At 43.4% G+C, this 25,050-nt stretch overlaps 1 protein-coding gene across 1 annotated transcript in view; it reads left to right on the forward strand.

The window, feature by feature from the left end:
• BIN2 (bridging integrator 2) overlaps nucleotides 1-25,050 on the forward strand; it is a 54,422-nt gene that overhangs the window by 20,785 nt on the left and 8,587 nt on the right. Inside the window, exons 2-8 of the mRNA XM_073576730.1 lie at nucleotides 7,198-7,278; nucleotides 7,452-7,506; nucleotides 9,251-9,345; nucleotides 12,634-12,729; nucleotides 13,215-13,322; nucleotides 13,827-13,912; nucleotides 20,231-20,306. Of these exons, the coding sequence (XP_073432831.1) occupies nucleotides 7,198-7,278; nucleotides 7,452-7,506; nucleotides 9,251-9,345; nucleotides 12,634-12,729; nucleotides 13,215-13,322; nucleotides 13,827-13,912; nucleotides 20,231-20,306 (597 nt within the window). The remainder of the gene's footprint in view (nucleotides 1-7,197; nucleotides 7,279-7,451; nucleotides 7,507-9,250; nucleotides 9,346-12,633; nucleotides 12,730-13,214; nucleotides 13,323-13,826; nucleotides 13,913-20,230; nucleotides 20,307-25,050) is intronic.

Below are 25,050 nucleotides of genomic sequence, written 5' to 3' on the forward strand. Positions count from 1 at the left end.
GAGAATAACTTTCTTATTGTCAGGTGCTGTAACAAAAACTGATGTAATGCCATGTGTTTAACCCCATAACCTTACCAGACTGCACTAAAAATAATCATGTCCTGTATCGTAACTACAGTAGGTTGTGCTATGAGAACGACTCTTTCTGTGAGTCCCACTGCTTTGTTTATGGCTACGTGGGTGTGCAAAATTCAGCTGTGAAATTGTTGCTGCCTGAATTGTGATATTGTGGTTGTAACTTCCTGCTGAACCTAAAAAGGTAGAAAAAGGGCAACACAACAGGAAGTGTATGTACTATACAGCTACAAAACAAGAATTTCTCAAACAATTATTATAAAATGGAAGAAGAGGAGATAGATAGGATAGGTCCAGACCAACACTGACTCCATGCGCCAACCCATCCACACCCCATATATACTGGGAGCCGAGCACTTTTTTACCACCAATAACACAAGAGGATTGCTTGTCCTTTGCTTCACTTTCCACATTTGCTTTCAGAAATGACGTGGAAGTGCAATAAGGACTGCGCTTGCTTCTGGTAGAGTAAAGGGTTCTTTATTCAGCCAACGCGTTTCCTGAGCCTGCTGGCTCACTTCATCAGGGCAGCAGGCTCAGGAAACGCATTGGCTGAATAAAGAACCCTTTACTCTACCAGAAGCAAGCGCAGTCCTTATTGCACTTCCACGTCATTTCTGCAATTCTGTCCTAGGACCCTGTGCAGACTTGCTGCTGCTTCTCAAGCGTTCATGGGTGTTGTGACTTCCTCACAACCCCAATAGGTGAGCACCTTCCCCACTGATCCACAATTTTAATTGTTTTATACGGATTTCACACAGTGGATGCGCCCTGTATCTCTCCTTTTATCTCACATTTGCTTTCATTAAGAAAGTGTGAAGAAAGTAGGAGGCTCTTTGCATTATCACACTACACAATGTAAAATTTTGTGAACCCCGCATCTATATGCAACATAGCAGCGGCAGGAAATATTTATATAGTTTATTGCTTTTTTTCTAGCAGTTTTCTATGAAATTCATACAGCACAGTTTAGACCAGAAAGACATTTCCTGAATTAACATTCACTTTATCTACCATGCACATGACATACCATAATCATTAACCCCTTTCAGCAAATGAATGTTCATGTATGTGATTGCAGGGGTGCCGGGGTGTGGAAAGGGATTCTGATGCCGGCTACATTACATAGCCGGCATCCAGGGTCGGACTGCCCCGACGGAGGACCGGAAGATACTCCGGTGGGCCCACGTGAAGGCACTGTCTACAGCTGCAGGCACAGCAGTGATAAAAAAATACAGCTGATCAGAACAGTGTTCCATTTAGTATACAACATGAGGTGCAGTTTGCAGCAGATGAGAGAATCAGCGACACATGCACTGCTTTCCCAGTTTGTTCAATGCACGGAAGACAAGTGAATCCAAAAGGATGGAGCCAGCATTCTGCTCAGTGAAAGAAGTGCAGTCTGCAGCAGAAGAGAGATTCAGTGATGCAAGCAACGCTCTCCTGGGTTGTCTAATGCTGGGAGGAGTAGTGAACAGTAATCAATAGCACTAACACGTGAGCTGCTCTGCCTGCAGCTCATGTGCTAGTTCTACTAAGCAATTTTGACTAGTGGTGAATGAACCCTTGAATGTTCGGGTTCGGCCAAACAGTTGAAAAAAGTTTGTCTCGGGTACTAGAACAGTACCCAAAGCTGGACTGCTTTCACTTGAATGGGGGGGCCAGAACATCCAGTGTTTGCCACACCGTCATGTGCATGACAGCGCGGCAAACACTGCATTTGATCGGAAGTAAAATTATTGCCGCTGGTGAGAGAAATGCAGTTCCCATGCTGTCAAATGATAGCGTGAGTCCGCAGCCATGATCAGAGGTGAAAAGGTTACCTTTGGTCACTGTCATCGCCTGATGGGACTGCTACTCCCATCAGCCTACATTTACTACCACCAATAATGGCAAGAGCATGCGTGGCTGATGGGAGTATTCATCAACCAGTACCTGCACTCTAAATAAATAATTTAAAACAGAAAAACTGGCTTGGTTTTGCCTGTACTCTTGATAACCAGCTTGGAAAAACTGACAGCTGCGGGCTGGAACCTTCAGCTATCAGCATTAGCAAGGCTGGTTATCAAGAGTACAGGGGTCCTCATATTATTTTTTTATTATTATTATTTAAACAAATAAAACAGCATGGGGTCCCCCCATTTTTGGCAACTAGTCAAGCTAACGCAGACAGCTGGGGTGCTGGTATTCTCAGGCTGGAAAGGAGCCATGGATATTGGCCCACCCATTCTAAAAATAGCAGCCCGCAGCTGCCCAGAAAAGGGGCACCTATTAGATATACCAATTCTAGTTCTTTGTCCAGCTCTTCCCACTTGCCTGGCGGCAAGTGAGGTTCATATTTGTAGGGTTAATGTCTCCTTTGACAAAAATCAATAATAAAGTCCTTTATTTGAAATAAAAAAACACACTTTTACTTTTTTATTTGAAAATAACAAACACAGTTATACTCACCCTTGTGTTTATTTACAATATAACTAAAGGATTAGTAACGGATAGGTGTCTTATAGACACTTCTCCATTGCTAAACCGTGGGCTTGATGTCACCGGACAATACAAAGGTGACATCAATCCCACAGATATGAACCCCACTTGCCACCGCCATAGGGTAAGTGGGAAAAGCTGGACAAGCACCAGAATTGGCACACCTAATAATCTTTAGGCTGGGGGGCCAACATCCATGGCCCTTTACCAGCCTGAGAATACCAGCCCCGAGCTGTCTGCTTTAGCTTGACTAGTCGTCAAAATGGGGGGGACCCCACGCCATTATTTTTAAATGATTTATTTAGCCTTTGACTGACTGAGTCCCCTTGACCTGTATCACCCCTGACTGAAGCCCCCCCTTGCATCACCCCGAATAAGTGAGCCCCCTCCCTCTGTATCACCCTTCATGGACTGAACCCCCTTCTCGTGTATGATCCCTGACTGACTGAGCCCCCACCACCTGTACCAACCCTGAATGACTGAGCTCCCTTCCCATTTATCATGCCTAACTGATTGACCCTTTCCCTATAACATACTTGACCCTGGAAAGGTCGATTTTTCATGACTGAACCCCTTACCCAATCCTACCCCTCCCCCGAGGTTCCTCCCAAATCCCCTCCTATAAACAAAAGGAAACGCAACAACCATTTCTTTGGATAACAATGGCAACAGCAGCCAATTTATTGATAATTAAAAAACACTTGGTGAGGTCCTCGAAGCTACCAAACTCTGGTGATTTTGCCATGACATTGCCCCTTCCTTCCCTGACTTACTCCTGGCCGTGTTTTTCTGCTCAAGAGCACCGTGAAACCGAGGGAAGAGGTTGCCCTCCAATACCGTTAATGTGAACCCAACGTTCCATCTCCGGATATCATCCAATAAAGGGGATCCACGCATTTAATTAATCCCAAAACCCGAATTTGTAACCAACTTCAAGGACCGCACCCATGCCCCACCCAATATTATGGTAACTCAATGTAGCAAAGCCTCCGGCCCACAAAGAGTTATCTTACAGTGCTCAGGAGAGGAAAAACCCCTTGTGCAGGAAACCTCAAGGAAACCATGGCTGCAGGATTACCCTTCCCTTGGGCTTAGGAAATACATGCCAAAATTGTAAATGCCAAAATTACTCCTCATAGCAATAGTATTATTGAACATAGTAAAGCCGCGGATGATTGCCGCTGAGACCTGGAATCTCTTCTTCTCCTTGGGAGGGAGGGTGAGACTTTACTGTCCGGTGGTCTGCGGTCAAAGAGGGCCCTTCATCCTCATTCAGTCCTATTTGTGCACTTTTCTCCCAAGACCCCCACCTCTACCTATGTCATTTCCTCCCTACCTTCAGACCACTACACCCTGGATCGCCTTTATTCCCCCTCGCTACTCCCCCCCTCCTTCCCCATCTTCTCCCATATTGTCACTCCTCCCTCCCAGTGTCATGTCAGCCTACTCATACCTTTCGTGGCATGTCCGGCTGATTCTTGACTGACTGAGCCCCCTTCCCCTGTATCATCTGAGATCAAATGAGCACCCTCTCTTTTCTATCACCCATAACTGACTAAATGCTTTTCTTTCAGACCACTCATATCACCCCTAACTAAAAGTGGCCCTTGTAAAAAGTGTATGGGGGGATGTTAGAGAAAGGACTCTTTCGATATCACTCCCAATGCCATACATAACTGATCTAGGGCCCCGAACACTATTAGTGGGTACATTTACATAATGTATTTGCAGTAGAATTTCTGTTGTAGAAAAACCTCAGCAAATTAACAGTGATAACATCAGGTACCTGTAGAATACTAAGGGGATCCTGAAAGCATAATTTGTTAGTGGGCCTTGAGGACTGGATTATTGCAGTAAATGACTTACAACAATCAACGTGTATATAATCAATAAGTGTTCATTTAATGACTTGTAATCAGTTCTTGCAAATGCAAGGTAAATGAATCTTAGTATTTATGGCCATACTTTTAACTAAACCCAAGTTTATACTTTTAGTAAAACTGGCCCAGACTGCAATGCACTATATAATGAGAGGGTAGGCAATCCTGGGAAAAGTGGGGTGATTTAAATTTTGAAATTTTTTAAAACTTTTTTTTTATTCCTACTTTATTTTTTAGCCTCCTTATTAGGGAACCTAAATCTGTGATCCTTTGGTCACTTGTTCTGTATACTTACACACAATACCACAATATTGCAGTATATAGCGTAAATAATAGTCTCATATGGATCCGGACTACATAGGAGTTTTAATATGGCAGAGATGGAGGTCTTCAAGCTCCCAGATGCATGGTACCCCACAATCCCATCAATTGAAATGCCACTTTCAGTCATTGACAGTAGCATCTAACTGGTTAAATAGCGGTGATCAGAGCTTGCTCCAATTGCTCCTATTACAGCACATGCCCGCTTAATAACGCAGTTGGCATCTGTTGTGTTGTGAAGCGGACTCAGCTCCTGAGTCAACTCCTCACATGCAGACTCTGGTGCAAACGCACTGGTAGGTTCACCTGTGCCAAGGGATTAATGTTGTTTTGAATTGATTTTATGTTTGTGTATGGGGAGGGGAGCATTCTTGTCCCGACCCTGACTGCCTTAAAAAATGCATGGACAAATGCATTTACCATATATTGCAATCATGCCTAAAAAGTCACAATTTGTACAAAATTATTTTTTTTCTCCAAAGACATACTGACAGAGTCCTGCAGGGGACAATGATGATGATGTCTGTAAAGTGCTGTGGAATTAGTAGACCTATATAGAGTAAAATGAATACAAATTTATACAACTATGCAACACTTAACATACTGGACACCACTTTGTTTTTAGTAATGGGAAGTGTACACTACCTTGCTTAACCCCTTCAGGACCGAAGGTATTTTCGGTTTTTGTTTTTTGCTCCCCTTCTTCTCAGAGCCATAACTTTTTTATTTTTCGTCAATATGGCCATGTTAGGGTTTGTTATTTTTGCGGGACAAGTTGTACTTTTGAATGACACCATTGGTTTTACCATGTTGTGTACTAGAAAACAGGAAAAAAATTCCAAGTGTGGTGAAATTGCAAAAAATGTGCAATCCCACACTTGTTTTTTGTTTGGCTTTTTTACTAGGCTCACTAAATGCTAAAATGGACCTGCTGTTATGAAATTTTCACCCAATGTTGGAAAGGGGTTAAAAAGTTGCACAATTTGCATCAAATTTATTATTTCGGAGTGACATTTGATAAATGTGGAGTGATGGAGTGGAAGTGACTACACTAAAGATTTGGCTGAAATTAAGCCATTTTTTATAAATGTGATGTCCAAGAGGTATCGTTTCTCCTTGCGGAGAATGACATGCTAAGCCGTAATTCTCCTCTGGGAATTATGCAAATCGTCTCTTCAGTCCTCTTCCTCTCTGAGATTCTGGTTTGGGCTTTTATCCTAAGTCATGTAACAAGGCTCGTTAAAGGGTCGACATTGACTTTTAGGATTTTTATAAATGTGAATCACTGTTTTTATATTACACCATGATATTAGCACATGTTACCACACAATTGGTGGTTTTGTAATTTTCCTATGTAACTACATAATGGGCCCCAAGAATTATTTTCACTGGTGGGCCCAAGGTACTTCAGCAGTGGTCAGAGCTGTGTGCTATATTTAAATTGTGCAGTTGTATCCAAAAGTTAACAATGGTCCCCTTGTGATGTGGTTGCTGGTCACCGATGGATTACAATGGCTGCCGGGGCCTTCCATCTTTATACTTCCCAGGATGAACTTCATAAGAGACTGATTTTCAGTATAAGGCCGGGGTCACACTTGCGAGTGCAATGCGAGAAACTCGCGCGAGTCTCTCGCATCAATACCCGGCACTGCCGCCGGCACTTGGACCGAGCGTTCAGCTGCATAGAAATACATGGAACCACACACTCCGGTCCCGAGTGCCGGCGGCAGTGGCGGGTATTGATGCGAGATACTTGCATCACACTCGCAAGTGTGACCCCGGCCTAAATTGCAATACTGTGGCATTGTACTGTATATTATATGAAAATGTGCCCACTTTCAAGTCCTCCAAGGAGTCAAATAAAGTATTTCAAATGTTATAAAATAAAAAATATAAAAATTCTACAACATACTGCTCAAGAAATGCAATAAAATGCAGTAAAAAAAAAGTTTGTACCCAAAATTGATAAACAAAACTATCAGCTCTCCTGGCAAAAATTAAGCCCTCACACAGCTGAATCGGTAGAAAAATAAGAACATTATGAGTCTCTGGAAATGGTAGCACAAATCAATTTTTTTAAAATAATTTGTTTCTCGTCAATTAAAAAAAATCTATACAAATTTGGTTTTGTCGTAATCATACTCACCTAGAGAATCATGATTATGGTTTTACGGCCATAAAACTAAACCTAAAAGGCAATGGCGGAATTACATTTTTTCCACCATTTCATCCGATTTAGAATTTTCCTCACATTTTTCAGTAAATTCATTCAAAACTACAGCTTGCAAAATACAAACCCCATACGGCTATGTTGACAGAAAAAACAAAAAAGTTATGACTAAAAAGTCAAAAATGAAAAGTGGCTGCAGAGCAAAGGGGTTAAAAATGCATTATTGTTATATGATGGAATCACAGCCAGTTTATTTTGTTTTCTATTTAGGTTTTACAAAAGTTGGGAAGAACAATAGAAACCAAGGATGAGCTATTTGAGCAGTGTGCATACGAGTTTAACAAGCAGCAGGTAACTCCACAGAACTAAAACAAATAAAAACACATAAAACAGAAGAATATAGTTTACAGTGGGAATTCAAAATTGGCTGTGGGGAAAGGAATCTGACCATCAAATTAAGATATTTATTTTAATTGTGATTTTATAGTCGGAAAAATTGTTTCTCATTGCTTATTTTGTTTCAGAATGAAGGTAACAGGTTGTATAAGGATTTAAAGGCGGGTTTCAGTGCTGTAAAAGGTAAGACAGGTACACTAACACTTTAAATATTACACTTGGTCAGGTTCACGTCACACATGCCGCTAGTATCAATAGATGCTTATTTTACCCTTTGCAATATTAACAAGAAGTTGTCACTTCCTTAAAAAAAATAGTTAAATTCCTTGTAAAAATCCCTGGATTCCCATGAATCTGCCACTTTTAACCATTTTGCACTGCATCATTCCATAGTAGAGATATTTCTTTTGGAGCACACTATGTGAAATCTCTACTATGCAGTTCAATTTCTTCAGTGTTTTCTGAGGGTGTGCCTTTTTTATTCTTCCCTCAAGGTGTGGTCAATCACAGCTCCATAGTTGATGAAGCAGTCTAGCCGTCTCAGATGATGCCGAGCTGTAACTGGCAGCATCTGTGTCACGAATGTGTCGCAACATACTGGGACCGGTGGTGCATCTGGGATTAGAAAATCACAGAGATTAGCTGATCACAAGTCTTCTTTGGAGTCTATGCAAACATTAACATGAGTGGTGCAGGTTTATTGTTTTCTATGGTACGGAAGGGGTTAAGGGTTCCTTGTTTAAATCTGCTGAGATTCCATTTGGCTTTTCTCTCAGCTGATGCTCAGTGGGATCAATCCCCCCCTTCATTATTTAAACCCACTCCTGACTTCCTCCCTTGCCAGCAATAGAATTACTATACTGTGCCTGACTTCTCTGGAGAAGGTGTTTTGGAGAAACTGTTGTGCTTCTTTGAAGCTTGTGGATTTCTATTTGTTTGCATGTTTTTCCCCTGTCCGTCTCACTCGATGTGTTATTTTTACGACAGCAGTAAGACTATTGTCTTGCTGTCCTGTACGCTAGCCAGGGCAAATTGCAGGGTAAGTCAGGGCCTAGGCACGTGACAGTGCACGGGGGGGACCCGTCTTGGGGGATAGGGACCACAGGTTTCAGTATAGGGTGAGAGTTGAGTGGTCACCATCTTCCCCCTTTCAACTTTATTCTCATTTGCACAAGGAAAGACTAGAAGCAATGGGATGAAAATGAATGGGAGGAGACACAGATTAGATATTAGAAAAAACTTTTTGACAGTTAGAGTGATCAATGAGTGGAACAAGCTGCCACGAGAAGTGGTGAGTTCTCCTTCAATGGAAGTCTTCAAACAGAGGCTGGACAGACATCTGACTGGGATGATTTAGCGAATCCTGCTTTGAGCAGGGGGTTGGACCAGATGGCCCAGGAGGTCCCTTCCAACTCTACGATTCTATGATTCTATGATCCTATCATCAGGGCTTTACCTGCTCCCTCAGCCCCACCTTTTGCATTACACACTGGGCATTTCCCTGCCCTTGCATGACAATTTCAGAGGAAGGAGTGAAAACACATGCCCCCAGAGAAGACTGTGAACAAAAGCACCCAGTTGGACTGCAAAGCAGAGATTTCATGTAATGCACTCCAGTAGAAACGAATGTGAATATCTCTGCAGTGGCAGAATCAGGGTAGCTCAGGGATTTTTAAAAGGTATTTAACTCAGTTTTTTAGTAAGTGACAGGTCCTCTTTAAAGAACAATACATTTTGTGTAAAAAGCTTACCAGTAACTTCTGAATTTATGGGGAATATAACCCATTGTCACACATTCATTCTGACAGACATATTCCACAGGTCCCCACTTCTTGGGCTTTAGGATTTTTATGTTGATACAATTTATGAAATTTGCTATTTAGCGTAGAGAAAATAACTAGAACGTGTGACAACCTTTTTATTTTAGCAATGCATGAAAGTTCTAAAAGATTATCAGAAACCCTTCAAGTCATTTACAGACCAGACTGGGATGGATATGAAGGCCTTCAAGCAATTGTAGAGGTAATTATGCTTGTACCCTGATGATGTCTGCAAATGCTTTCCTTTATGTAATTCAATCAATTCTTAAAGCTAATGATATGCAAACAATGGAAAAATGGAAACAGCATTTCTAAAACATCTTGATTTATTTAGTAGTATAGAGCTTGAGGCACCATGGCCAGAAATACCCACACTTACATACCTTAGACACCTTCGACTGTGTTGATTCCCAGAAACTTTGGAATACCACAAAGTATATGGGTGTGTCGAACCATCTGATCAGCCTCATTAGGAACCTTTACATCAATCAGGAAGCACCAGTCCGAATGAAACACAATGACAAGGCATGGTTCAAAGTAGAGTGAGGTGTCAGACAACGCTGCATCCTGTCACCATTTTGCTTCAATTTATATGAAGAAGCTATTTTCATGAATGTTGGACTTGCCGAAAAAGAAAAAGGAATCAAAATTGCTGGATGAATCATAAAAAATCTTAAATACGCAGAGGATACAACATTGATGGCAACAAGCATAGATGGAATGAAGGACTTTTTACGGTGTGTCAAGATGGAAAGTTTGAACTTGGGACTGCGACTCAACACAAAGAAGACAAAAGATATTGACTACTTCCAGGTACGACCAGGACATATTGGAGATGGACAGTGACAACTGGAAGATGTAAAGAACTTCAACCTACTTGGATCTATGATAACGCAAAATGCAACTGTGAGGGAGAAGACCGGGCTGTGGGTACTGACAGAGGACCGAGTCCAGAACTGCTGGGGCCGAGCCTCTTGTTGCAGGGGGGAAGGAAATTGAGGATGGAGGAGACCCGTGACCTGCAGAGAGGGGGCGTGGTGAGCCAGAGGAGTATAAGAGGCTTTGTGTGGGAAGCGAGAGAGGGTTCCCGCCAGAGAGGACCTGCATGAGGACCTGCGTCACGCCACGAGTAACGATAGGCCGCACGGCAGTGATAAGGGTCGGTTGCAGAAAGGACCAGGAGACATCGTTGGGCATGCAGCGGAGTGCACGCTGAGCAGGAGATTGCTGTGAAGGACTCTTGGCTGCAGCACTGCGTAACAGACTAGGGGCTCAGCGGGTCAGACCGGTGACCGCCCGCTGCCGCCAGAAGAGAGAAAATTGATTTGTTAGGCAGGGAAGCCAGAAAACCTCAGCACCGGCCTCAGCCGGCATCCATCATTTATCCCAGTGGAAGCAACAAGTATCGGACTCACGCTAAGTGAAACAGACATACATATAAACTGCCACCTTAAGTCGTTCTGTTCTTTTTGTAATTTCTAGCATTAATCTGATTTATTTCTTGTTGCTCCCTGCGAGGAGACTTATTTCTGTAACTATTAAATCAGACAACTGTTTACTCCTGCTAACCCTTGCTCTGCGCCTGTGTGTCGCTGCATCCAATTACCTGTGTTACACAATTATGGCACTGGAAGTCAATTGTAGAAAAGCTATGGGCAAATCAACAATCAAGTCACTGAACAAGGTCTTAAAATCGAAGAACAATTCACTGGCGACGAAGACACGGTTCGTACATAGTTTGGTCTTTTCTGTGGTAACATGAGGTTCGAAACCTAGATGATAAATAAATAAGACAGAAAAAGAAATAACACCTTTGAAATGTTGCTGGAGAAGGAGGTTATCAATACCATCGATGGCAAGAAGAACAAACAAATGAATTTTGGAACAAATCAAGCCAGACATGTCACTCGAAGCATGGATCATGAAGCTACGACGTGCCTATTTTGGATATATCATGCAAAGAGAGCAATCACTGGAGGAGGACAACATGTTCAGAATAATAGAAGAAACAAGAAAAGAGGAAGACCAGCAACTAAGATGACATGATACTATCAAGATGACATCAGACAAGACCCTAGTGCAGCGATGGCGAACCTATGGCACGCGTGCCAGAGAGGACACGCAGAGCCCTCTCAGCTGGCATGCTGCATCGCCTCATCCTTGTTCCGGAGCTCTGATCTGCTTCCTGGCTCACACATTGAGCGCTGCAGCCACGGCTGGATGACATCATCATTCAGCTCTGTTGCCGCAGTGCCAGTGAGAGGAAGGAAGCTGCCAGCGCGCAGAGAGGTGAGTGTGGCCACTGTGCCAGTGAAGCTGCTGTGGTGTGTGTGCCAGTGAAGCTGCTGTGGTGTGTGTGCCAGTGAAGCTGCTGTGGTGTGTGTGCCAGTGAAGCTGCTGTGTTGTGTGGGTGTGTGTGGTGTGTGTCTATGTGTATGTGTCAATGATGGGGAGAGGGCCCATGAAGGGAGTGATGGGGAGTGGGCCAATGATGGGGAGAGGGTCAATGATGGGGAGAGGGCCAATGCTGGGGAGAGGGCGAATGATGGGAGGGATGGGGAGAGGGACAATAGTGGGAGAGATGGGGAGAGGGCCAATGATGGGAATGATGGAGAGAGGGCCAATGATGGGAGTGATGGGGAGAGGGCAACGATGGTGGTGGGGGAGAGGGTAATGATGGGGTGATGGAGAGGAGGAAATGATGGAGGTGGTGGAATGGGCAATTTCTACATTTCTACATGAAGGGGATCATGATGGGGCATATTACTACAAGAAGTGGATCATGATGGTGCACATTTCTGCATGAAGAAGATAATGGTGGAGCAGATTTCTGCATGAAGGGGACCATGATGGGGCATCTATCTGCATGAAGGGGATCATGATGGGGCATATTTCTACATGAAGGGGATCATGATGAGGCATTTGGCATTTCATCATAAATAATTGGGTTTAAGGTTGCAGTTTGGGCACTCGGTCTCAGAAAGGTTCACCATCACTGCCCTAGTGGATTTATCTAGGCTTGCACAAGACCAATCTTCCTATAGAGCGTTCATCCATCAAGTCGCCATGGCTCGAGATTGAGCCAAAGCTGTTAAATAATAACATTCCTTGGCTACAATCAATGAGGTTATTAATGGTTGTGTCAGAAGTGTTCTGCCAAACCAAATGCACTTGGGCATACAAATCACCAAAATCTGCTGCTGGCAGCTCCATTTGCAAATGCCAATTAATGACGTCCTATATGTGATTGATGGGAGACAAGTCCAGAGGCGCTGCAGGCCATGGTAGCATGTTTAGGTCATACAGGTTGCTCACAGGAGCACGAGGAACATGCGGCCTGGTGTTGTCATCTTGTTCCCCTATGTCAGCAGAGGGAACTTGTTTCAGTTTTGTTTCTAGTTGCATTATCTATTAATTAAACCAGAAATATATTATTTTCACTTGTGTAAAACATTTCACTTTAATGAAAACTTTTATGATTTGTTTTTAGAACAACGACCTTCTCTGGAATGATTATGAGGAAAAATTAGCTGACCAGGCTGTCCACATTATGGAGAATTACATGTCTCAGTTCTCTGAAATGAAGGTGATATAATACATTATTGATTACACAGTTTTGGTAGTTGCATTTTTAAAATATAACTTAATTCTGAAAATATGTCTGAACTATATTTTTTATTAGTAAATCAGACAATTAATAAGTCACATAGAAATCACATTCATGAAAATATAGGTATAGCCAACAAAATATATAGATGTATTTTTGGGCTCTTAATAAATGCCTTTCTGCTACACCTAACATGACCTTATCCACAGATATATAGTGCAAAGTCTAACACAACTTATATCTCCAATGTACGGTGCAAACTTGTAAATGGAAAGTGAGGAGGTTTGCAACAACACTGTAAAGTTTTTATGTTTCCCTGGAGGTACACTTCACCCATATTGATAATGGACATTAACATGGGAGAATATTCAATTTAAACTTAGAAAATTGTTAGCTTTAATGGACTAAATGGTTAGCGGTAATTCACCTCTGGTAACTAATATATTGTATTATAAACTGTACAGGAAAGAATTGCTAAACGAGGGAGAAAACTGGTGGATTATGACAGTGCCAGACACCACCTGGAGGCATTGCAAAGTGCTAAGAAGAAAGATGAGGCCAAAATTGTAAAGGTGAGAGCGTGCTGGTCAGTCACTATAGATCGAAGTCTACAACTAAAGCCATTTGGTATGGTTGCATTGGTTCTCTCTATGCCACAAGTGCCCTGCAGGGCATCATATATGAAGCACAGTCTTATGTCTGCTACCAATTATGTGTATAAAGCAGGCCATTCACATGAGATAGGCAAAGCTTGACTTGTGGCTTGTATGGGACCAATGCAAATTATTTAATTAATATTTTACTCACTTATATAGCGCCATTAATTCCACAGCGCTTTACAGACATCATTACTGTCCCCGATTGGGCTCACAGTCTAGATTCCCTATCAGTATGTCTTTGGAATGTGGGAGGAAACCGGAGGAAACCCACGCAAAAACGGGGAGACCATACAAACTCCTTGCAGATGTTGTCCTTGATGGGATTTGAACCCAGGACCCCAGGGCTGCAAAGCTAACCCCTGAGCCACTGTGCCACAATTTTGGTCTATTATTAAAGTAAAACAATATTTCACTTAGGCAGAAGAGGACTTTAATAAAGCTCAGATGATATTTGAAGATTTGAACAAAGAATTAAGAGAAGAGCTTCCAGTTCTCTACTCCAGGTACAAGGGGTTTTCTACTTTCTTCAGGAGCAGTCGGGGGGCAGTGCACTCCTGAATATTAACAATTTGTGCCAGCAGCAAGGCTGACCTGCTAACCTGAACTGAGCGCTATCCCATACTGCAATCAGAGGCAGCTTTGTGTTGCAGCAATACAGCCAGGCGCAGAGCAGCACTTGTAAGCTATAAAGCAAAAAGGTTGTAAGTTCTGCACTCCTTGCTTAGGAGATTGGAGAGTTGCAGAGGTGGCCAGTAACCAAAGCAACATAAACTAAACTATGAATGAAAAATCCCTCTATTCTTTAATAAAAAGTAAAATGCAAAGTTTCTTGTTTTTAAAAGAATTTGGGAATTTTACCAATTTATGAAAATGAGAAAACCCCTTTAGTGATCATTTTATACAAATTATTATAATCTAAATACAATATTGCTCAACCTGGTTTGCCAAGTAAACTCTCACCTGGTGAAGTTGCTGGTGGTCCAGTCCTTGTTGTACCGACTTGTGGATTCTGCTACCTTTCAAAAAACGATGGTGTGCACTCAACCTTGCTGGAACTCATTGTTTAACATAGCTGGCTGAAAAATACCCTTATTTCTCACTAAAAGAGGTGCCTGCTCACTGCTCACACATTCAGGAGAACGTAGGTCACCAGGACTTGTTAGTAAGCTCCAAAGTGCACTGTAATGGAACAGCAACTAAGGACAGGGACAAAACATGAGTTTCATAGCTCACTGTGTGAATCATCTTAGCAGCAGCGATGCATCGTCACATTTGGGACAGGTGACTTAGAGCTGCGTCTTTTTCCAGCACCACACAGCAGATATTTTTCTCCTCCTATATTCCTCTGTACCCTGCTCAGCTGGCATGTCCTCATACCCAAAAGGCACAGGGGACATCACTTATTCCACACACTGCCCGTATTCTTTTTACTCATGCAAAGTAAACTACTGCCAAGCAAGGGGGGGAAAAAAACATATGAAACATTATTTGCTTCTCTGCATCCAATGGAAACTCGCTTGCTGACTCCCTGTAAACTGCAACTCGGAATCGTTGTGAGCAATAATGCAGGGGCGGACATACCATCGGTGCAGCCAGTGCAACGGCACTGGGGTCCGAAGGTGGAGGGGGGCCCTGCAGGCAGGGGCGTACTGCCCATAGCGACAGAGTATGCAGCTGCTATTGGGCCACTGAATCAAGATTACAGGCGGGAGTGAGAGGGGCCCGGTGTCATGCAGCATTGGGCCCCTCTCACTCCCTCCCATAATCATGTGACTACCTAAAGCTGGGGAGAGAGAGGCGCACAGAGTGCAGGAGTTCAAAAGGGGGGCATGTCATGCAGGGAGAGACGCTGACCACTGAACGCTTTTCTCACCAGACTAAGGAGAGCGCTTACTTGCTGCCATCTTTGTCCTCCACCATGGCACATTCCAATGGTGCGTTCTCACCTGTAGTCAGGGGGCCCGGACAGCACAGCACACAGGGGACAACAGTGGAGGAAGAGCAGGTCTTACAGTGTGTCTTCTGCTCCCTCAACTGTTCTATTCCCAGCAGACTGCAGCATCTCAGAGAAGAGGTCGGGAAAGGAGGCTGCTCAATTGGGTTTAGATCAGGGCTCTGGATGGGCCTATTAAGAATGGTCACAGAGTTGTTCTGAACCAACTTCTTTGCTTTTAGCTGTGTGCTTAGGGTCATTGTCTTGTTGGAAGGTGAACCTTCAGCCAAGTCTAAGGTCCAGAGCACTCTGGAAGAGGTTTTCATTCAGGATATCTCTGTACTTGGCCGCATTCATGTTTCCTTCAATTGCAACCAGCAGTCCTGTCCCTACAGCTGAAAAACACCCCATAGCATGATGCTGCCACCACCATGTTTCACTGTTTGGATTGTATTGGGTAGGTGATGAGAAGTGCCTGGTTTTCTCCGCACATACCGCTTAGAATTATCACCAAAAAGTTCTATATTCATCTCATCAGACCAGAGAATCTTATTTCTCATAGCCTGGGAGTCCTTCATGTGTTTTTTAGCAAACTCTATGCGGGATTTCATATGTCTTGCACTGAGGAGAGGCTTCCGTCGAACCACTCTGCCATAAAGGCCCGACTGGTGGAGGGCTGCAGTGATAGTTGACGTTGTGGAACTTTCTCCCATCTCCCTACTGCATCTGTGGAGCCCAGCCACAGTGAACTTGGGGTTCTTCTTTACCTCTCTCACCAAGGCTCTTCTCCCACAATTGCTCAGTTTAGCTGGAAGGCCAGGTCTAGGAAGACTTCTGGTGGTCCCAATCTTATTCCATTTAAGGTTTATGGAGGCTACTGTGCTCTTAGGATCCTTGAGTACAGCAGAAATTATTTTGTAAGCTTGGCCAGATATGTGTCTTGCCACAATTCTGTCTATGAGCTCCCTATGAGCTCCTTGGCCAGTTCCTTTGACATTATGATTCTCATTTGGTCTGACATGCACTGTGAGCTGTGAGGTCTTACATAGACAGGTGTGTGCCTTTACAAATCATGTCCTATCAGTTTAATTAAAGACAGCTGGACTCCAATGAAGGAGTAGAACCATCTCAAGGAGGATCACAACAAAATGAACAGCAAGTGACTTAAACATGAGTGTCTGAGCAAAGGGTCTGAATACTTATGAACTTGTGATATTTCAGTTTTTCTTTTTTAATAAATTTGCAAAAAATTCTACATTTCTGTTTTTTTCAGTCAAGATGGGGTACAGAGTGTACATTAATTAGAAAAAAAAAGAACTTTTTTGAATTTACCAAATGGTTGCAATGAAGCAAAGAGTGAAAAATTTAAAGGGGTATGAATACTTTCCATACCCACTGTATATATCTCCATCTCCATGAAAAAAAAAGGGCAGGGCAGTAATAATGAGGGCGATCTGGATTGTTTCTTAGACCCCGAGACTCAAGGGTGGTCCCATTGCCAGATTGCCCTCATCATAAGCAGCATCCCGGGCAGGGAGGGGGGCCAGACACATTTCTTGCACAGGGGCCCCAAGCTGTCAGTGTCCGCCCCTGTGATAATGTATTCAACTAAATGGCTGCCTTATCGTCGGATAAAGTAATTTACGTTCCTTGTATGACCATGTCCTTAATTTAATTGTCCAACATTTCTTTCACAAATATAAATGCTTGTGGAAGGTGGTGGAAAGTGTCAGATCATTTCAAACAATCCTATGTGGCAAAGCACAACCTTCTGTTTTTTTGCGAAAACTAAACAGTCTACCAGCGCGCCTTTGGTTTGCTGTATATGTTGCAGCATCTGTACGAGCAACGTAAAGCGGTGACCAATTACATCATGCAGTAGTCAAATTAGAGCATAGGTTACTTTAAGATTAGACATTGGCACCTATTGAAGGACGCATGTCACCTACTTCCGCTCTTTAAAGAGAGGACAAAATTTGTCAGAAGGGAGACTTGTGGAATCAGTTATGTAATCCTACTAATATTTATCCTGCAAAAAAACACACATTGAAATATAATAGGAGATGGAGGAAAAATAGCAAATTGCACCTGGTCATCACTGATTTGTGTCTGTTGAGGACTCTCAAGGTCCATGTTACATGCTGCAGAATTTGAATGAAGAGTAGCAGCAGGTTGATTGATGTAGAGGGAGACATAGCCCTGGCACGGAGTGAAAATCATGATAAAGACAATTCTGGCTATGACAACCAACCGTCACAGAAGGATGATGAAAATGAACCAAAGTGACCCTTGGTCGTGCTAACGAGCAAGCCAAACTGTATGCTAGAATGCTTGTAGAATTGTTAACATCAGGCAAAGGGATGACTATCAAGATAGCCACCTTATTTAACCCTGCCATAAAAAGAAAAAGGGGGAATTTTTTACCCAGCTTCCGAAAGAAAATCCAAATTGGCATATTATGAATAAGCTGAGTTACCTACTGTGCGACTATAGCCGAACGGACGCCCAACACTCACACGACTGACCAGCAGACCCCTCTGTGATCCCCGTAGACACAATGATCCCCTGCTTTGCCAGTGTTAGAGCTACACAAAGTAACCAAGGTAAACTCTAGTCCATCAAGTACAATCTGAATAGCACAATGTAATGTCATTATGATTAAAATTCAATTCCATTTTATGAAGTTATGTTAGTATTGTTTTTATAATATCACTGTTGCCATCTAGTGACATCATAGACAACCATTAAACCATTACTTTCATGATAGCACTCGGCAATTTGAACTAGCCAAAGCAATTCTCACAAATAACAGCAAGCATGGGGATATCAGTCTCTGTGGCTGCTTTCTCAGGTGACTTCAGTGGGAAAGGGGTTCTCATGAAGTGCTTGTCGTCACACCATATTTATTGTCATTGAAAGAATACAACCTCTGAAGACAGTGTCTCCTATCCATTCAATGCCTTTGTATAAAATTTGATTTCTCCTTGACAGTCCTCCCTATTAATGCCGCCTTTGGGGCTTTTTATTTTTTTACTTTAATGCATTTATTTTGGGTTTAAAATAATTGTTGCAGTTGGGTTTCATTACAAATCTTACACCATTTGGATTTGACAAGATCTTTGTTTCTCAACACATTCAACTTTCATGTAGTCTGTGGTCATAAATCTATTGATAGAAGCTCAGAAAAAGACAGATAAAAGAGTAATAAACTCTCCTATAAGACTATCAGAACAACTTATTCTGCAGCCAGCAATATACAGTATAACACAGAAATGATAGAGGGCAAAAACAGTGCTACATTTTAATGAAAGACAATTTAAAAAAAATGATTTTTAGCCCTAAGTTATTAAGTAAAAAAGAAAATTGTTCCCAAAGGTCAATAAATGGTGTTTAACTAAAAATTTAATTAGTGTAATTAAATTTAAAAGGTGGTTTGAATTTTTGTTCTGCATATTAGGCCGGTCTCACACGTCCAGATAATTCCGGTACCAGAAAAAACGGTATCGGAGCTATCCGTGTCCATGCTACAGTAAGCGCTGTTCCCCTGCGGCTGGTGCTGAACGCGGCTGTCATTCTTCTCTCCTGCTCTGCCGGCAACAGCGAGCAGTAGAGAAGAATGAATGAAAACCCGACGTGGGGTCCCCCTCAGTTTGTGGACTAACCAGACGAAACTTACAGCTGGGGGCTACAGCCCTCAGCTGTCAGCTTCAGCAGGCTGGTAAGGGGCCATTGATCTTGACATCACCGCTCATCACTGAGTCTGCGCTCTGCTTCCATTCATTCCCCAGTAGTTTACAGTCACAGTGGTCGCATTAGCACAGCTCTGCCTGTAAACTGATTAACCCCCCGAGATAGAATACACCGTGGAACGTGACTGAGCGCCAGACAGGTAATGTATATTGTTGGTTTATTTTTTTATACTTTTTTACAGGAGAACGATGGCATCGTTTTGGATTTAGGAGTAGAATAAAGATTTAAATAATGTGTGTGGTGTATCCCTTCATTAAAAGACTTTGTTCTTATTGTGTGTGTGTTTATCTAACCCTTGACTGAATGACTGACTCTATGATTAGTAGTGGAGAGGTGTCTTATTGACACCTCTCCATTACCAATCCGGGCTTAATGTCACCTTACAATAGAAAGTGGGAAGAACCGGGCAAAGCTCCAGAATAGGCGCATCTAATTGATGCACCTTTTCTGGGCAGCTGGGGGCTGCTGTTTTTAGGCTGGGGGGGCAACATCAATGGCCCCTGGGCCCTTACCAGCCTGAGAATATGAGCCCTCAGCTGTCAGCTTTAGTCAGGTTGGTTGTCAAAAATAGGGGGGACCCCACGTCTTTTTTTTATTATTTAGTTAAATAATTAAAAAAACAGTATGGGACCCCTCAATTCCTGAGAACCAACCTTGCTGAAGCTGACAGCTGAGGGCTGCAGCCCCCAGCTGTAAGTTTCGTCTGGTTGGTTCACAAACTGAGGGGGACCCACGTCTGGTTTTCATTCATTCTTCTCTCCTGCTCGCTCTTGCTGGCAGAGCAGGAGAGAAGAATGGCAGCCGTGTTCAGCACCAGCCACAGGGGAACAGCGCTTACAGTAGTGCTTCTTCCCCAGCGGCCGTCCGTGAACTGTTCTCCGTGTGCACGTGTTCAGCAGATTGCGGACTGTGCGCTCCCACAAACACTGACATGTCTCCGTGTTTTTCACATGGACCGTGTGTCTGTGAAAACACGCTGACATATGCAGAGACACATTCTTTTTAATGTGTCTATGCGTGTCAGTGTCTCCAGTACATGAGGAATCTGTTACTACACGTACCGGAGCCACTGAATCGTTCTCGAACTGAGATTGCTCTTATTTCACACTAATCTTATAACTCTTTCCTTTTCTGATAGTCGAATTGGGTGTTATGTGACCATTTTCCAGAATATTTCCAATCTTAGAGACGTTTTCTACAAGGAAATGAGTAAGGTGAGTGTCATGGTTTCTACAGAAATGTTTAAATGGCAAACCATTTTATATGGAATTAAAGGGGAAATGCTTGCATAATATTTGCTGGTTGTGTAACACTGGGATGCTTGCACCACATTTAGTTACTATTAGACCTGGATCACACATGTACTTCTATGCAGCCGCACGCTCTTATTTGAGTGCCGGCAGCAGTACTGGGTATTAGATTCTTGATCTAAATGTCTGGCGCCAATAAAATAAAAAAGCCTATACTCACCACCCGTGTCGGTGCTGTTCCAGCGGTGTCGGCACTCACGGTCCCGGGGCTCCTGTGCGATTGTTATCACACTTGATCTTGGCATCCAATCAGCGCTGGCGTCACTGACCCCGCCTTTGTACATATTGAACATCAAGAGGGGGTGAAAGGGCAACTGCAGCCCGATCCTCCTTTTGATGTTTGATATGTTCAAAGTTTGGGACAGTGATGCCAGCGCTGATTGGGCGCCAGGCTCACGTGTCATAACAACCACATGAGAGCTCCAGGAACCTGAGTGCTGACACAGCTGGAACGGCGCTGGCACAGGAGGTGAGTATAAGCTTTTTTATTTTATTAGGGTCAGACATTGGGTATGATTTACTAATCTTATGTAATATCATAAACTCAGATCAGACAGTTTAACAACCACCAAGTTTAAATTTACGATAAAAAAGAACACCTACCTTTAGTAAATTTGGTGTATTTTACAAATAGCCTTGGCCACACCACACTCCTAGACACTTCCTAATGCCCCCTTCAGACGTCTGTTGTTTCGTCCGTATGTGGTCCATTTTTAAGGACCGCAAATATGTACACACGCAAACCCAGTGTATCCAATGGTGGTGCACATATGTTAGGTTCTTCACACAGACTGTGTGTCCGTGTGAAAAACCCGCAGACATGTCAGTTTTTTACGCGCACCATGGACAAAATGCATGCTGCATACTGATGACACATGGATGGCATCCGTGTGTCATCAGTGTGACACGTACCAGCTCATGGGAAAAAGCAGTACAGCTCATGCTATTCCCAGGCACTAGGTGCTGAAGACAGCTCTGATCATTGTCAGTTGGTCTGCTTGAGATCAGCATGACAAGGCAACAATGATGCGATTTGTATTCAGCACCCGCTGTCTACATTCTGTGTAAAATTAAGAATTAAAAAAAAAAATGGCTTGGGCTCCCACATAATTTTCATAACCAAGAGAGGGAAGGCCCATGGTTGGGGGCTGATGTTATTAATATGGCAAAGGGGACAATGTCCCAAAAGGTTCCCAGGCTATTAATAACAGCTCACAGCTGTTTGCTTAGCCTTTACTGGTTAGTTTATGGAGACCCCAGAAAAAAAGATGTAGGTTCCCCCTATAAATTCTAACCAGTAAAGGCTAAACAGACAGCTGTGGGTTGATATTAATAGCCTGGAAAGGGGTCAGGGATATTATCCCCCTCTCAGGCTAACAACATCAGTCCTCAGCCTCCCCAGAAATGACGCATCCATAAGATGCGCTAAATCTGGCGCTTACCCTCGCTATTCATACTTGTCCTGGTGCAGTGGCAAGTGGGTTAATATTGTTGGGGTTGATGTCAGAAGAAATCAAGCCCAAGTGATAGCAATTAAGAGGCGTCTATAAGTAGCCCCATTACTAACTCCATAGTCTTTTTGTAAAGAAAAACACAGCAAGAATAAAGTCTTTTAATTGAAATAAACACATTCCACCCTCATTTTCCCATTTATTATTGTAGAAATTAAAATAACTTTAAAAAAAAACATATTCCTCACCTGTCCTACAATAATCCATTTGTCCCATGCCATAATCTGCTTCATCTGGATGTGACTGTCCAGCCTGACATCCAGGAGATGCTGAGTTCCAGAGTGCAGTTTCAGTGACAAGCGGTAAAGTCATGGAGGTTATTGACAGTCACTGCCAGTTGTTCCCACGCTCAGTTCACTTTCAGCCGGCCGATGAACTGCAGTAACCTTTATTACGTCACCGCTAGTACAGTGAGAAATGGTGCTAGCAGTGATCTCATTGAGGTCACCGTAGTTTATCAGGCCGCTCACAATTAGCTGCCCGTGGGAACCGCAACTTCAGTAACCTGCAGTAAATTCAATGACATCACCTTAGTCATTGAAGCTGTGCTCTGATGCTCAGCTCAGTGTCTCCTCGATATCAGGCTGAAGACACTTGGTTAGCACATGAACATGCTCAGATAACGCCGTATCCAAGAATGTTCGTTCATCATTAATTTTAATCAGTATCTCACTAAATACAAGAAAAATTTGAAAATAAGGTTAATAATATAATTTTCATTATAAAATCTTAAGTTTTACTCAACAATTACAGCATCTAGTATTTTTTAATTATTTATTTTACTCACTTACATAGTGCCATTAATTCTGCAGCGTTTTACAGACATCTGCAGCAATGTCCCCATTGGGTCTCACAATCTAGTTTCCTTATCAGTATGTCTTTGGAGTGTTGGAGGAATCCCACGCAAACATGGACATGGGGAGAGCATGAAAACTCTACAGATGTTGTCTTTGGTGGTATTGGAACCCAGGATCTCAGTGCTGCAAGGCTGCAATGCTAACCACCAAGACACCGTATGACCTTCGTGATTTTTACAGTGAGCCGGTCACATGAAAAAATGCTATTAACCTGCAAATATAGGGTTAATCTGTAGGTTAATAACATTCTGAACCTGGCCGGCACCAGCACTTAGACTCCTGTTGTCGGGAAGAAATAAATTTAATTCCTCCCTGAAATGTTCAGGTTTCAGTCATGGGGTGGCACGGTTTCAGTTGCTACTCCGTGTATAGAAAGTGGTGGCTGTAACCGTGTTCTCAGCACTGACCGGCATGGCCCCCATAACTGAAACTGTATGCTACCGGCGACGGAATAAAGTTAATTTAGGGTTCTTACTGCATGCGCCAGATGTGTTCAGAACGCTATTAACCCCATATCTGAAGGTTAATAGCATTTTTTAATGTGACAGGTTCCCTTTACGCACAGCACCAAGACTTCAAGGCATGGAATGAACAAGTTGGCAACATAATGTAACAAGAATGATCTTGTTAGACCCTAGATGCTGGATGGAGAACTTGTCTCTTCAGAATTCCTCATAGGTGTTTGGTTGGGTTCAGATCAGGAGATATACTTGGCCACTGAATCAATTTCACCCTATTCTTCTTCAGCAATGCAACAATGTCCATAGATGTTTGTTTTGGATCATTGTCATGTTGTAAAAGTGCTTGTCTACCATGAGCACTGAGTGATGGGAGCATCTTCTCTTTCAATGTAGAGCAATATCTGTGAATTCATGATACTATCAACGAAATGTATCTCCCGGACACCAGCAGGGCTCATGCAGCTCCACACAAGGACACTGCCATCACCATGTTTCACTGTAGGCACCATGCATTTTAAATTGATTTTTCTAAATTCATGGTACCTACAGTGAAACATTGTTGTGGTAGTGTGTGGGTCGCCCTCCCAGGGCTGTGAGGTACTCGGTACCGGGCCAGTGTCAGGGGGAAATGTGTCACAGCAGCGGTGACCCGGTCCATGGCCCTGGGCGCCCAAATCAATGGTGGTTTGTGATATAGTTTATGTGAGAGTTCGTGACGCCACCTGTGGTGTTTGGCAAGCAAGATGTTAAGCCAACACTGCGTGCAGATCCTCTGGGGCTAATGGTGTGTTGCAGCATAGATGGTGTAGCTCCCCACAGGTGAAGCTGTAGCCCCAGGGCAGTGTAATGGCAATAGATGAGAATAGGCACAGGCGGTGTGAGGAATGCTGGTACCCAGATGTAGCGGTGCTGACGGTGTTAGCGCACAAATGAATGGAAGACACCAGGGCTTGCAGTTCCAAAGCTTTACTCACAGTCCGTGGTACACACTGGTGCCTGCCTCCGTGCCTTGTCCTCCGGGGCAGAGACTCAATCAACCTCCCGGGCAAGTCAGGATTCTCCTCTCCAACACTCCACCAACATGTACCTCTCCTGAACAACTCCTCTATTGCGCCTTAAGGTGTGAAGAGCTCCAGTAACGTGGTACTCTGAATTTCCTCCTGTTAGATGTTCCTAACAACTCTACTCGTATGGCAGACAGCTGTAGCCTCTCTCGGGGACTCCCTTCTCCGGAGTCCTGGCTCTCTATTCAGTTGCTGTTGTGCCCCGAGTCTTAGATGGGAGTAGTGCATTTACAGCCAACTACTCCACCAGTATCTTCTGTAGAACCATAAGTGTCCATACTACCTCGGGGACCGGGCCCCGGCCCTGCGCCGAGAACCTATAGGCAGGGTTCCTCTTACAATGCACGTCTCCTCTCTGTTCTCCTACTCCTTTGTTCCGCACTGTTCTTTCTCTCTCTTATGGAAGCTTAGGTTGCAGTTCTACGTCTTTCTCTCTCTTGTTCCTTTCCCGTGCCAGCTGGCTCAGATCACTGAGGCAGCAGCAGCACTCCTTCTCCTTGGACCTGTCCTCAGGCTCTCCTGACTGACTGTCCAGACCCCACTCAGACTGACTTCAGACTGATCTGTAATTCTATACCTTCCCAACCTTTTATATGGATCTCAACTCCACCCACCTCCCAGCACATCCAGTGTTCCATGCAGGAAACCACCAGAGGTGCTCTGCTACTCTCTAAGCACTGAGCCGCAATGTGGATGTGCTGAACTACCCTGTTGTGTGGGATGCGAGTGTTGGAGTGTGGAAAGGAGTTCCCAAC

This window comes from Dendrobates tinctorius, unplaced genomic scaffold, assembly GCF_039654945.1.
Source record: "Dendrobates tinctorius isolate UK_male_01 unplaced genomic scaffold, ASM3965494v1 ptg000051l, whole genome shotgun sequence".
Taxonomy (NCBI): domain Eukaryota; kingdom Metazoa; phylum Chordata; class Amphibia; order Anura; family Dendrobatidae; genus Dendrobates; species Dendrobates tinctorius.